Below are 14,543 nucleotides of genomic sequence, written 5' to 3' on the forward strand. Positions count from 1 at the left end.
TTACACTCTCATCATATTTTATGTCTACACACTTCTAATGTAGCATGCAGCTACATCGTGATATAATATTAATTAGCACTTGTTCATTCCACATTCTTTTCTATATACATTATATAGCATATTTACATCATCTTAATATAACAACCGCATAGCTTTGACTTTCAGTCCGCTAGCTTAATGCTAACAATATTTAGCATCTGTGTGGTATTACTGTAACCCTTTATAGCAATGGATTGAACTGACTGACAATATCACAGCAACTCACCGTCACAAATTCGTTATCCTCCATAAAGAACGACGAATATTAGTGCCGCACTGAAGAGCAGAGAAAAGTCGAGATGTCTGAATGAACAGTATAGCCATATGTCGTCGATGTTACTTACACCGTATGTCACTTCAACATATTTCAAGATGTCATATGGTGGTGCCAAAGCACTACTTTTGTTAGACAGGGCTTTGGTGCCATCATTTCAGAAAGCGCCAAATCAGCAAACACTTTATGCTTTGACTGGATCATATTTACAGGATGTTTTTATGTCTATACAGGTCTAGCATACGATATCGTTGTTGCTCTCCACAGTCTTTCCCGGTGTGGCCGGCCAATGCCGGGCCCGTCGCGGGCGTCTGCCGGCGGTCGCAGCAGTCGCGCTGGCGTGCCCGTGAGCGCCCCCTAGACCGCCGCCCGGCCCCGCCCCGCCCGCACCCGGCCCACGATGCCGTCGTCCACGCGGAAAGGGGCGCCCAAGGACCCCGAGCTGGCCGAGCTCTTCTTCAAAGACGACCCAGAGGATGTCTTCTGCGACCTGCACGAGATCGGACATGGTAGCTTCGGGGCCGTCTACTTTGTAAGTAGACCCTTTTTAGGGCGGGTGTTGCTCGGTTTAGGAGCTATCTCCTAGCTTGCATACACACTGTTAAGGTTGGTAATGTTGTCGTTGACCTAATGACCCTAGAAAAAGGGCATCCCGCACGGTTCAATTTTAGGACCGTTCTTTCTTTCATTTGTAAATAACAATACTGTATGCTGATGATACAGAATTATACTCCTGCGCTGCGTCTCTTAAGGCTGCGCTTTCAAATTTACAGTCTGATTTTGTTTTCTTGCAGCATGCACTCATCGATTCCAAATTGCTGATGGATGTTTGAAAAACGAAAGCTCCCTCTAGGTCAGGGGTGCCCAAACTTTTTGGCTCAGGGGCCACATTGCCGTAAAAAAATTGTCTTGCGGGCCAGCATTAATTTTACATGCTACCGACGAGGGGAATGCTTTTTTGTATTTTTATTTGACTTTGTTTTACTACGCTGTCTGCTGCTAGGTAGCTCTTATAACTACCTGACCTGGATAAATGAAGGTTAAAATCGAAATTAATGAAATGCAAAATAAAGCATTTTTATGAAATTTGACTCAAACTTTATTCATCAGAATCAACAAACAGCATGTTTGCATTCATGTGAAGGGTGATACTAAGATCTGGACTGCAGTCGATGGGGCGGGTCTGGCTCAAAAGCGGTGGTTTTCATGCGCAAGATGTCACGCAGGTGGGAGTCACTTCGTCTTGTCCTCACGCGGTTCTTATTCGTGTTCATGACTGAGAATGTCTTCTCGCACAAGTATGTCGAGCCAAACGAGCTCAACATTTTCTTGGCAAATGTACGAATCTCTCGGAACCCGTCTTTATCCGGCTGCTGGTAAAAGTTGACAAGAGGGAGTCGTCGGTACCGGCTGCGACACTCCGTGTCACGCTGCGGCTCAATGAGCTCCAGCTGCAGGTGGGCTGGAACGTCACCGAGATCCACGGAAACGGTTTGGCACATAGAACTTGTTGGTGAATAATACAATGGAGTTTTGTAGCTTTACCTCCTTCTTCGCTGACTTTGTGACACACTAGGGTTGATAATCCACTGTGCTCGCCAACCACGGGAGGTGCGCCATCCGTAATAATCCCCGTGATTTTATTCCACTTTAATTTAACTTTATATGGAACTCCTTGAACACAGCCACAGTCTCTTGGCAAATTAGGCAGACGCAGTTGTTTCGAAACTCAGTGAAAAAATATTCAGACTTCCATTTGTCCCGGAAACGTCGGCCCTCGCTATCAACTTTCCTTTTCTTACTTCCAGTTGCCATTTTAGAAATGGGCAAAAAACAGACCATGCGCAAAACGGCCCCGCGAGACTTCAGCCACAAGTTTACTGCCATCGTGTGGTGAAATATAAAATTGCGCGTGTATTTTGTACTGCCGGGCCACATATTATTGGTTTTATGACAGAGGCTTCGGGCCAGTGGAAATATGAACACGGGCCGGATTTGGCCCGGGGGCCGGACTTTGGGCATGTGTCTGGTCTAGGTCAACTGCCTTTAGCCTCTCTATTTCCACTCTTAATGGTACTCTTATTGAGGTTGTTGAGATGCAAAAATACCTCAACATCTGGCTGGACAACAATCTAGATTTAAAATATCAAATATGTCACATGACGCTAAAAAACAAGATGTTGACAGAGCCTTTGATGATTGGCCGTGCAAGGTCACTGAGAACTTCAAATGGAAAAGAAAAATTAGCGCCACCAGTTTCAGCGATCAGCGCCAAACTGTGGACAAGGTGTTCTGTCGTGACACAATGCACGAAAAGGTTTCAAGGACCCGTGTCGGCCATATTGGTTTGAAGCAGACATTTTGGGAGAATTCCAGGGTTGATGTGTTCACGAACTGCTACGACGGAATTATTCCAAATCGTTGGGCTTAGTAGCACATTTCCCGAAATCATTCTTCTTTTTTTTGTTCTGTCATTTGCAAAAAACAAGAAAAAAAATACTAATTCAACAACAGAGTCTCAACCTTTGCTTTTACAAGGACCTGAATGACTCTTTAAAAAAAAAAAAAAACACGCAATTTTAGCAAGTACATAGCTATCTTTTTTTTGTAAATTGAAAAATGACTTATGCTAACGAAATGAGCCCCAATTAGAAGCTAGTATCGCAGTCCGATGGGTGACAATCAATTGCAAATCTTTTTAGTTTGTGACGCTGTATGTGGGTGGAGCCGCTGATAATTTGCGTGTAAAATGGACTCTAAATTCTCGTTCAGGCCCGCAACTCCTATTCCAACGAGGTGGTGGCCATCAAGAAGATGTCCTACAATGGCAAGCAGACTACTGAAGTAAGACACACGCACAAGTGAACACTGAGCAAAGTTCAAGGTCGTGTACAACTGGTACAACCCACAATGCTGGTGTCACTTACCAACAAGAAATTTGGTAGACATTTGTATCATGGGTAGACCCACAAAAAAGTCCCAAGAAGCCACAGGAAGTCAACCATTTTTGGTTGAAGAAACCATTTGAGGCAGAAATTGGCTCGGTAGCACCGGTTGGATTTTGGGAATTAATACTTGGCGGCATGAAAGTTGGTAGACATGTCTATCATGAGTAGACACACAAGAAAGTCTCAAGAAGCAACGACTGAAAAGTCACAGTTAGTCTGTCATTTTGATTTGAGTTAGCCATTTTTGGCTTGATACCGCCCTTGACCAGAACATTTTGAAAATTCAGCCCCGGTGTGCTGGTTTCATTTAGCAACATGAAATTCGATAGACGCGTCTGTCGTGAGTAGCAGCCATGCCTGAAAACACACACAATGTCTGCCATTTTGGTGTGAAGGGCCAGTTGTAGCCTCATTTTGGCCATTTGCAGGGCTCCTTGAGAAAGCAATTCCAACTAGAGATTTTGTCCAATTGCAATGAAAATTGAAGCACGTATGCTACACAGATGGACGAGTCGAAATTGCCAAGAATTGGAATTTTGCTTGTTGCATGTGGACTGAGCATGACAGCAAAGTTTGGTGACTCACCAAGAAACCCGAGGCCAGAGTTGTCCTTAAGAGCGCCCCCTAGTGTCAGAAGTGCACTAAGTGCCGTTGTCATTGTTTTGTTGTGCAGAAGTGGCAGGACATCATCAAGGAGGTGAAGTTTTTGGGGCAGCTGCGGCACCCCAACACCATCGAATACAAAGGCTGCTACCTGAAAGACAACACTGCTTGGGTGAATCACTTTTGGTCTCTCGTTGCTCTGATTGGGCCTTTTCCAGGAAGCGAATTGTGATTGGCTAAAATATCTCCACAGGTAGCGCATGTCAAATGTATCTCATCTAATTTGTGTTTTCTTGTGCGTTTCAAAAGCTAGTGATGGAGTACTGCCTGGGCTCCGCGTCGGATTTACTCGAGGGTAAGTTTGGTTTTCGGGTGTCTTGTCATACAAGGTGGGACTTTCATCTTGTTTTATTGATAAATCCCGATGATCCATATTTTCTTGGGGTTCATTTGCACATCATGCTAACGGAGGACGAGAGGGTAGCCTCCCTCCGCCTTCGGGTGGGGGGACGGGTCCTGACTGTTGTTTGTGCCTATGCGCCAAACAGCAGTTCAGAGTACCCACCCTTTTCGGAGTCCTTGGAGGGGGTGCCGGAGAGAGGTCCCGTTGGGGACTCCATCGTTCTGCTGGGGGACCTCAATGCTCACGTGGCCAATGACAGTGAGACCTGGAAGGGCGTGATTGGGAGGAACGGCCCCCCGCGATCAGAACCCGAGCGGTGTTCTGTTATTGGACTTCTGTGCTCACCACGGATTGTCCGTAACGAACACCATGTTCAAGCATAAGGGTGTCCACACGTGCACTTGGCACCAGGACACCCTAGGTCGCAGTTCGATGATCGACTTTGCGGTCGTGTCATCGGATTTGCGGCCGCATGTCTCGGACACTCGGGTGAAGAGAGGGGCGGCGCCGTCAACCGATCACCACCTGGTGGTGAGTTGGCTTCGACGGTGGGGGAAGATGCCGATCTGACCTGGCAGGCCCAAACGTATTGTGAGGGTCTGCTGGGAACATCTGGCAGAATCCCCTGTCAGAAGGAGCTTCAACTCCCACCTCCGACAGAACTTTGCTCACGTTCCGTGGGAGGCGGGGGGCATCGAGTCCGAGTGGACCGACCGGAGCTGTGGCCGTAAGGTGGTCGGTGCCTGTCGTGGCGGCAATCCCCGAACCCGTTGGTGGACACCAACGGTGAGGGATGCCGTCAAGCTGAAGAAGGAGTCCTATTCGGCCTTTTTGGCCTGTGGGACTCCTGAGGCAGCTGATGGGTACCGGCTGACCAAGCGGAATGCGGCTTTGGTGGTCGCAGAAGCAAAGACTCGGGCATGGGAGGAGTTTGGTGAGGCCTTGGAAAAGACTTCCGGACGGCTTCGAGGAAATTCTGGTCCACTATCCGGCGTCTCAGGAGGGGGAAGCAGTGCACCATCAACACTGTGAATAGTGGGGATGGGGCACCGCTGACCTCGACTCGGAACGTTGTGAGCCGGTGGGGAGAATACTTCGAAGACCTCCTCAATTCCACTGACTACCTTCCCATGAGGAAGCAGAGTCTGGGTTCTCTGAGGCGGGCTCTCCTATCTCTGGGGTTCCTGAAGGCTCTGGTCGTTGTGGGGCTGTCCTGGTTGACACGCCTCTGCAACATCCCGTGGACATCGGGGACAGTGCCTCTGGATTGGCAGTCTGGCATGGTGGTCCCCCTTTTTAAGAAGGGGAACCGGAGGGTGTGTTCCAGCGACAGGGGGATCACACTCCTCAGCCTCCCTGGTAACGTCTATTCAGGGGTGCTGGAAGGTCCGTCGGGAAGTCGAATCTCAGATTCAGGAGGAGCAGTGTGGTTTTCGTCTTGGCCTTGGAACAGTGGACCAGCTGTCCACCCTCGGCAGGGTTCTCGAGGGTACATGGGAGTTCGCCCAACCAGTCTACATGTGTTTTGTGGACTTGGGGAAGGCTTTCGACCGTGTCACTAGGGGAGTCCTGTGGGGGGTGCTTCGGGAGTATGGGGTGCCGAACCCCCTGATACGGGCTGTTCGGTCCCTGCACAACCGGTGTCAGAGTTTGGTCCGCATTGATGGCAGTCAGTCGGACTCGTTCTCGGTGAGGGTTGGACTTCGCCAAGGCTGCCCTTTGTCACAGATTCTGTTCGTAACTTTTATGGCCAGAATTTCAAGGCACAGCCGAGGCGTAGAGGGGGTCCGTTTTGGTGGCCTCAGTATTGCATCTCTGCTTTTTGCAGATGATGTGGTTCTGTTGGCTTCATCGAGCCGTGATCTCCAACTCTCACCGGAGCGGTTCGCAGCCGTGTGTGAAGCGGCTGGGATGAAAATTGGCACCTCCAAATCTGAGACTGTGGTCCTCAGCCGGAAAAGGGTGGCGTGCCCTCTCCGGGTCGGGGATGAGATCCTGCCCCAAGTGGAGGTGTTCAAGTATCTTGGGGTCTTGTTCACGAGTGAGGGAAGAACGGAACGGGAGATCGACAGGCGGATCGGTGCGGCGTCTGCAGCGATGCGGACTTTGTATCGGTCCGTCGTGGTAAAGAAGGAGCTGAGCCGAAAGGCGAAGCTCTCGATTTACCGGTCGATCTACGTTCCTACCCTCACCTATGGTCAAGAGCTTCGGGTCGTGACCGAAAGAACGAGATCCCGGATACGAGCGGCCGAGATGAGTTTCCTCCGCAGGGTGTCCGGGCTCTCCCTTAGAGAGAGGGTGAGAAGCTCGGTCATCCGGCAGATCTCAGAGATGCTGCTCCTCCACATCGAGATGAGCCAGATGAGGTGGCTGGGGCATCTGATTCGGATGCCTCCCGGACGCCTCCCCGGTGAGGTGTTCCGGGCTCGTCCCACCGGGAGGAGACCCCGGGGACGACCCAGGACAGGCCGGAGAGACTACGCTTTCGGCTGGCCCGGGAGCGCCTCGGGATCCCCCCGGAAGAGCTGGATGAAGTGGCTGGGGAGAGGGAATTCTGAGCGTCCCTGCTAAAGCTACTGCCCCCGCGACCCGACCTCGGATAAGCGGTAGAAAATGGATGGATGGATGATTTTTAAAATTTCTTTAGTATTTACAATTCCTGATCCATTATAGATATGTATGCATTGGCCCTTTTCAAAAAAAAAATTATATCATGGAAAAGTTTATTTATTTCCATAATTCCATCGAAAAAGTTCAACTTTCATAGATTATAGATTCAGGGCCCAGCATTTAAACAATTTCAAGTATTTATTTTTCCACAATTTGGGCTTCCAGCTCATAAAACCCACAAAATCAGGAATTCAAAAAAATGAGAATACTGTGAAGAAATCATCCCGACTTTTGCAGGCCAGAAATGTTTTGAACTGAATGTCACACACGAATCATCAGGCCAACTCAAAGCACCTGCCCAGGTTTCCCCAGGTGTCATGAAACGGCTCGAGTCGGCTTCCAATTGGGGAAGACTGCAGACTTGACAAGTGGCCAGAAGACCATCGTTGCTACCCGCCACAGGATGGCGAAGCCACAAAGGTTCGCAGCGAAGGAGGCCGGCCGCGTCCGAGCATATCAACGGAAGGACAAAATGCGGAAGCTTCAAAAACCACCGCATCCGGGAGGTGGGCCACAACTGTCGGGTTTCTCGGGTCGAACCCGAGCCGACGTAGGAAGCGTCTCAACCGGGCCGAGGAGAAGAAGGACCCGACTGTCGGCCAGTGGTCCCAGTTCCTCTTTTCCCATGAAAGTCAAGTGGGAATCCAGGTCCAAGGGTTTGGAAGAAGACGGGTGAAGAACAGAACCCAAGAGGTCCAGTGTGAAATATCCACAGTCAGTCATGATTTGGCGTGCAATGTCCAGTGCAGGTGTTGGTAAACTCTGCTTTCTTAGATCCAAGGTCAGCGCAACAGTCTAGCAGAATGTTTTTGAGGACTTTGAGGATGATTCCTGCTGCTGAGGATCTTTATGGAGATGCGGATTTCATCTTCCAGCAGGACCGGCCCCCGCCCATACCGCCAGAAGCACCAAAACCCGCTTTGACGCCCACGCCATCACAGCGCTCGACTGGCCAGATCGCCGGATCGAAACCCAGTGGAGAATCGATGGGGTATTATCAAGAGGAAAATGAGGTGCACCAGACCCAAAAGCAAAGGAGAACTGACTGCAAGCATCAAGGAAATCTGGGCTTCCGTAACTCATAACTCATTAATAACTCCCAGGCAACGATTGCCTCAATGTCGCGACGCATCCAGGCAGTGATTGAAGCGAAGGGATTCCCAACAGAGTATTGAAGATGAACATCTCCTTTTGAAAGTACCATATTTGGATTGATTTAGTCTGACTCTAATTTCTTTCTTATTTTTCGACAAAAACTGAGAAGTCAATGGTGATTTCTTTATAGTGTTCTAATTTTTTGAATTCCTGATTTGGTGGGTTTTATGAGCTGGAAGCCCAAATGATGTAAAAATAAACTAATAAATACTTGAAATTGTTTAAAGTGTGGGCCCTGAATCTATAATCTATTCAAGTTGAAGTTTTTGAATGGAATTAGAATTAGAAATAAACATTGACACGATATGCAACATTTGTGGAAATCCATTTGTATTGCTTGTTTTTTTTTTTTTTTTACTCATTTTTAATTGTATCTATTATATACTTAATTTATTTTTAATATATTGTTAAGACAAATCGATATTAGCCCTATTCAACTGGTCGGGCCCTAATTCCTAGTGTTTGATTTAGTGCCGATATAAAAAAAAACTTTGATTTTGTTGTCCTTGTAAGTTCACAAGAAGCCGCTGCAAGAGGTGGAAATCGCTGCCATTTCCCACGGTGCCTTGCTCGGACTGGCTTACTTGCATTGCCACAACATGATTCACAGGTAAGGAAAAGAACTTCGGCCCACTGGATCGACCTTTCAACTGCGCCATCGCTTATCATTGATGTTACACGGCCAAGCAGCCTCGGGATTTACTTCACTGAAAATGCAATAAAAACATAAATAGCACACCCATTTCCCTACATTTGGAGATTCGTTGGACAGCAAAGGTGTTCAAATATAACACACGTGCATAAAGCCGTAATTTGAAAAATGTTTCCTTTATTTTTGTCACCATCTGATATTTTGAAACATTACTGTCCTAAAAAAAGCATGTATTTCCATATTTATTTCCTTTTCTTTTTTTCTCTTTTCTTTTTGAAAAAACATTTAAATCCCGCAACAAAAATTTGTAGGTTACAAGTTTTGAAAAATAAAAAAATAATGAATAAGCACTGTCCAATGAAAAGCATGTATCTCCAAAATGTTTCTTGAAAAAAAGAAATGTTGTGGCTAAAGTACTAATTTGCAGTTAAGTTTGGGGATTTGTTTTCCATGTTTCGAAAATACAAAAATGGTAATGAAATACAAAGACTTTCCCATTAAAAAGCATGTACCATAATTTCTCGTGTATAATGCTCACCCATGTATAATATGCACCCCAAAGTTGACCTCAAACTTCTGGAAAACCCTGTAATGCATTTTTACAAAGCATGATTTTACTTCTACCCATATGATCAAAACATGAAGTATTATCTGTATTTTGTTCGTGTTTTCAAAGAATTATTCTGAACTTAAGCACTTTATTTGAACACGTAATACTTTCTTTTCCTTTTGAAATTCACAGCCCTACTTTTATTTACTACATGATAAAACACAGTTGTGCTCATATGTTTGATTAACTTAAAAGAAAATGTGAAGGACCAGGCGAAACACATCATTTTATTTTAATGAGATTCAGATTAAACTATCAAGCATTTCAGAAAAGCATTATCATTAAACAAATCATAACCATAAGAAATTAATGATAGTTGTTGTTCAGTCATAAGTTGTATTTTAAAAAAATAAATAAAATAAAATAATTTTCACATTCTGCCGGGGTATGTCAATTTATGAGCACTACTGTACGTATATGCAGTCACACGTACCCGTGTCCTATTGAAATGAAAGTGTAGGCTCCACCTTTTTCATAACCTCTCGGGGGCGGTGGCATACTAGAATGAAAGAGTACACATTTTTTATAACCTCTAGGGTGCGGTGGCATCTTGAAATGTAAGTGTACAGCTTTTTCATAACCTCTAGATGGCAGCATACATTTACAAAATGTGAAAGTTTTTTTCATTTCCCCCTATACTTATGTATAATGCGCACTATTGACTTTTGACAATTTTGGGGGGGGGAAATGCCCATTATACACGAGAAATTGTGGTATCTCCAAATTTTGTGGTTTATTTTTATTAAACCGCAAAAAAAAAAATTCTTTCACTGAAGTATTCATTTGCTGAACTTTGAGATTTTTTTCTTAGTCCTGATTTTTTTTCCATGTTTCAAATTATACAAAACGTTGATTCAATACAAATAAACGGTGAAATGAAAAGCTTGTATCTCCCAAATTTTGTACGTTAGAGGATAAAAGGCAAAAGGATATTTTTATTCAGCTAAAAATCCTCAAAATATCAAGATTTTTGGAATCACGTTGAATCTAAGTTTAAATGTTTTAAAAACAAAACACTTTTGATGGAAACAAAACCAGCAAAAATATTTCTGCTAGAATAAAAAAACTACATAAAAGTTTAAGAATTTTGTAATTTTTTTAATCAAGAAAAATGTAAAAGATGTTTTGAATAAATAAAAAATGAAAATAAACACTTTTTATTGAAAAGCATTTATCTTCAAATTTGGGGAATATTTTCATTTTCTTCTAAAATAAAAAGCAAAGGTGGCACGGTGATCGACTGTTTGCATGTTCTCCCCGTGCCAGTGTGGCTTTTCTCCGGGTACTCTGTTTCCGCTCACATCCCAAAAACATGCGTGGTAGGTTGATTGAATCAGAATCATTTTTATTTGCCAAGTATTTCTAAAAAACACACAAGGAATTTGTCTCGGATAGTCGGAGCCGCTGTATTACGACAACAGAGCGTCAATCGACAGAGAGCACTTTGGAGACAGAAAGACATTGACAAAAACAGTCACTGAGCAACAAAGGGTTGCTAGTTATCTGGTAAAGCCGGTACAAATGGAAAAAAAACAAAAACAAAACATTTTAATCATTTTTTTGTCCTCTAGCACTAAGAGCAGTTTGAATGACTAATCTTGCAATAGTCCGGTGCAATGAGCATTGTGCAAAGGACGGCGAGACTTCAAGGAGTGGATGCAAGTTTAAAGGGACGACTATCGCGATCATCTGGGACAATGTCGATTGTGCAAATGTTGCAGAAAAATTAAACCCAAAAGCTTTTTTTTTTTTTTTTTTATAAATGTTTTGAATAAAATGAAAATAAATACTGTCCAGTCAAAATCGGGTAACTTATTTCAGTCTCAATTTCCAATTCATTTCAATTTCAAAGAAAAAAAAAAAAGTATGATTTGGAGGCACATGCCTTTTAATGGGTTACGACGATGAATGTTTCATGAGCATTTCTGTGCGTGTTGATTGATGGAAATGGAAGCGTTTCTTCGACCGACGTCTTGTAACTTGCCTTGCGGTCGTCTGCGCGCGTCCGCGTGCGTCTTTTTCAGAGACGTGAAGGCGGGCAACATCCTGCTGACGGAGGCGGGCCACGTCAAACTGGCCGACTTTGGCTCCGCCTCCATCGCCTCGCCCGCCAACTCCTTCGTGGGGACGCCGTACTGGTGAGACTTTCAGGGTTTTGGAATATGGGTGTCAGGGTTTCAAGGCTCTGAATTTTGGGGTCGAAAGCAAGGCTCGGGTTTGAAATGAGCGATTCCGGTTCCCCGGTGCCGAGAACCAGAACGAGCCGATCGGCGTCTTGCCGAACTCGCCGCCGGGGATGCCAATGGCAAAAGAGATTTGAAATACAGCGGACCCCCCCGTACGCTGAGTTTTTTTTTCATTTTTTTGGGGGGGGAACCAACCCCAAAAATATTTACTGGCGCTTTATCCCCCTTGTATTGAAGAACTTTTTGGGGTTTCAAAAAAAAGATTTGGTATTTTTTTTTAAATTTCTCGACGCTATTGTAACGGGCGTTCGGGCATTTTCACCCTCTGCGGTCGGGACCGGTCCCGGTTGCATCCAGTGCACAAGTAAATTGAGTTCCTAGCTGGGTCACGGAACAAATGAAACGAGTAATTACTTGAGTAGCGAGTGTGAGTACTTTTGCCACTTGTTTTTTTGTGTGCGCGCTCAGGATGGCGCCCGAAGTGATCCTGGCCATGGACGAGGGCCAGTACGAAGGCAAAGTGGACGTGTGGTCGCTGGGCATCACCTGCATCGAGTTGGGTCGGTGCCGCTTTCGGAGGCGTCCGGATGACGTCGGCGCAAAAACGTCACTTTTGTCTTTTTCTCGCAGCCGAACGCAAGCCGCCGCTGTTCAACATGAACGCCATGAGTGCCTTATATCACATCGCGCAGAACGACTCGCCCGCCCTGCAGGCCAGCGACTGGTAAGGCGCCGGCCGTGCCGTTTCGCGCGGAATAGCGTACAGACCGTCCCGTAGCAAAGCAGACAATGTGACACCATGCGTTACAATACGCTCCAAAGTGAAACGCTGCAATGCAGCGCAGTACGAAATGATGTGAAGCAACATGATGCGCGAATATGCGTCACGATACGCTGCTACACGTCAGAATAGGATCAAATGCGAGCGCAGTGGTTCTACCGGCATTTTCCTTTTGTTGCGCAGTTGCGACCCACTTTTATAGACGTTAAGAACAATAAAGCGCTGTTTTTGTTATTAGTGTAACTATTGTTTTAACGATCATCCCACGTATTGTTTCAGTTGTCAATCGATCAGCTCGATGTAGCTCTCGTTTTATGCATCATATTAGCCCTCATTCATGTTCACACCATTGTTTTCTCTGTTGTTTATCAGTGCTATCATTTGAACTACTGTTCTAGCTTTTTGAGCCGTTGTCATTTTATCAATTGTTCTGTCACATACTGCTGTTTTTCTCCAACGATCGAGCTATTGTTTTAGCGATCATTGTCGTTGTCCCTATAGTTTTGGCAATTGCTTGAAATGTCCTTCTTATCAGTTGAACTGCAATTTTAGCTATGATGTTGTTTTATCTGTCATATCAATTTTTCTATCGGTAGCTAATGTTCTAGCAATGGTTTGAGCTATCATTTTACTTAGCATCTAATCTTGCAATGTAGCTATCGTGTTAGCTCTCATTTCTATTCTATCATTCGCACTCTTGTCTCATGTTGAGAAAAAATGTGAGGATGATTGATGAGTGATTGTTGTTGACACCGTATGTGTAGGTCGAAAGAAAAATGTTCCGCTTGTGCAGGTCTGACCCTTTCCGGAGCTTTGTGGACTACTGCCTACTGAAAATTCCTCAGGACCGGCCCTCGTCGGGGGAGCTGCTACGAGTGAGTGCTGGCCTCTCTTCCTGTCACGTGGGCTCGCATGTGGAGACCCAAAACCCAAAACAAAACAGGATTAAACACCAAATGTTCAACCAAACCATTTATTTTCATCTAACGAGGTCCGTTAGCTTCATGCTAACATAGAATCTGAAACGCAATTTAGGGCTAAAGGCAATTAGCATAGATGTTAAGGTACGGCGAACCCCAGCTATTAGCTGTTGATAAGGGACCGAAAGCCCGGCGCCGAGTGCGAAATCGGCAAATGGTTGAGCCCTACCCAAAAGGGTTTTTGAATTGCGCATCGGTGCCACAAGGTTACGGCAAAGCGCTTGAAACGGAGAGGATCGTAAAGCATCGAGTAACCACACCGTCGGGAACCCGGCGGTTCCATTCTTCAACTCTAGCCCCGCCCCCCCCATTGCCCGTTCATCTCCTCACGATGAACATTTTATTCTTTGACCTGGTAAATATCACATGCATTTGGAAACTGCTGCAATCGCATCCTTGGACACTCCCACAACGGCATCAATATTTGAATCGTTATTTGATCGTCTCTTCCTTTTCTTATTCTATTGCAAGTTTCTCTGGACTTACTTGTGCTAATCTGGGACCTCGGGTATCGTTTTTTTGTGCCATATCGTGTGGCATAATGGGTGTCGGTATGACAATTCAATTCTTGAATCCTTGAACGCAACGGTCCTCCTCCTCGGGGCTCGTCAGGTGAAATGAAAACACGTTAGCTAGCCTACGGGACTCCATAACACACCTGCTCGTGGGAAATGTCAACCTTCCAACCGCTACTTGACTAAAGGGACCACAGATGCAAATGAGCTTTATAGCGAACTCTGGCTCAACAGACGTGTTATGCGTAACCCCTGTTAAATAAACAAATACACTAAACTACACGAACACACACACACGCACAGAGTAGCAACGCATACGATCATTCTTAACCGTCAGAAGTCGAGTCGAGTCTTTCATAAATTTCAGCCACGCAAGTTAAGTCTTAAAATCGGTGAGCGGAGTCTGCCACCGCAATGACAGCATGTACTGTACATTTGAGGAAAGGTAACCTTAGGTCCTCAGATGCAGTCCAAATATTGTTTTGTTTTTTCCATTTGAAAAAGAATGACATTTTAGGGGGATTTTGTCTTGAAGTATTTGTTACTTTTCCTCAAAGACAAAACATATTTGGACTTTGCTTTCAAGATAATATGTAATGCTAAATACAAGAAGACAGTCCAAGTACTTCATTTGTTGTTTTTTCCAAACATATTTTTATTTTTGGAAACACGGTGAACGACCGGTTCACACATCTGCCCCACAGTTCTGGGGACCGGGGTTCAAATT

At 45.3% G+C, this 14,543-nt stretch overlaps 1 protein-coding gene across 9 annotated transcripts in view; it reads left to right on the forward strand.

The window, feature by feature from the left end:
- The window catches only part of taok3a (TAO kinase 3a), a 61,776-nt gene that overhangs the window by 22,045 nt on the left and 25,188 nt on the right, over window positions 1-14,543 (forward strand). For 7 of the 9 annotated variants that reach the window (XM_061671271.1, XM_061671268.1, XM_061671272.1 and 4 more), the window contains 9 exons: window positions 581-845; window positions 3,086-3,157; window positions 3,935-4,036; window positions 4,174-4,219; window positions 8,606-8,702; window positions 11,379-11,492; window positions 12,009-12,100; window positions 12,171-12,264; window positions 13,115-13,196. In XM_061671271.1, the coding sequence (XP_061527255.1) occupies window positions 714-845; window positions 3,086-3,157; window positions 3,935-4,036; window positions 4,174-4,219; window positions 8,606-8,702; window positions 11,379-11,492; window positions 12,009-12,100; window positions 12,171-12,264; window positions 13,115-13,196 (831 nt within the window). In that variant the 5' untranslated portion in view covers window positions 581-713. Of the gene's footprint in view, window positions 1-580; window positions 846-1,423; window positions 1,540-3,085; window positions 3,158-3,934; window positions 4,037-4,173; window positions 4,220-8,605; window positions 8,703-11,378; window positions 11,493-12,008; window positions 12,101-12,170; window positions 12,265-13,114; window positions 13,197-14,543 lie in introns of those variants that run through there. The other 2 variants (XM_061671276.1, XM_061671274.1) reach the window with 2 other exon arrangements.

The sequence above is a fragment of the Phycodurus eques genome, chromosome 3 (genome assembly GCF_024500275.1).
Source record: "Phycodurus eques isolate BA_2022a chromosome 3, UOR_Pequ_1.1, whole genome shotgun sequence".
In the NCBI taxonomy this organism is placed as follows: Eukaryota; Metazoa; Chordata; class Actinopteri; order Syngnathiformes; family Syngnathidae; genus Phycodurus; species Phycodurus eques.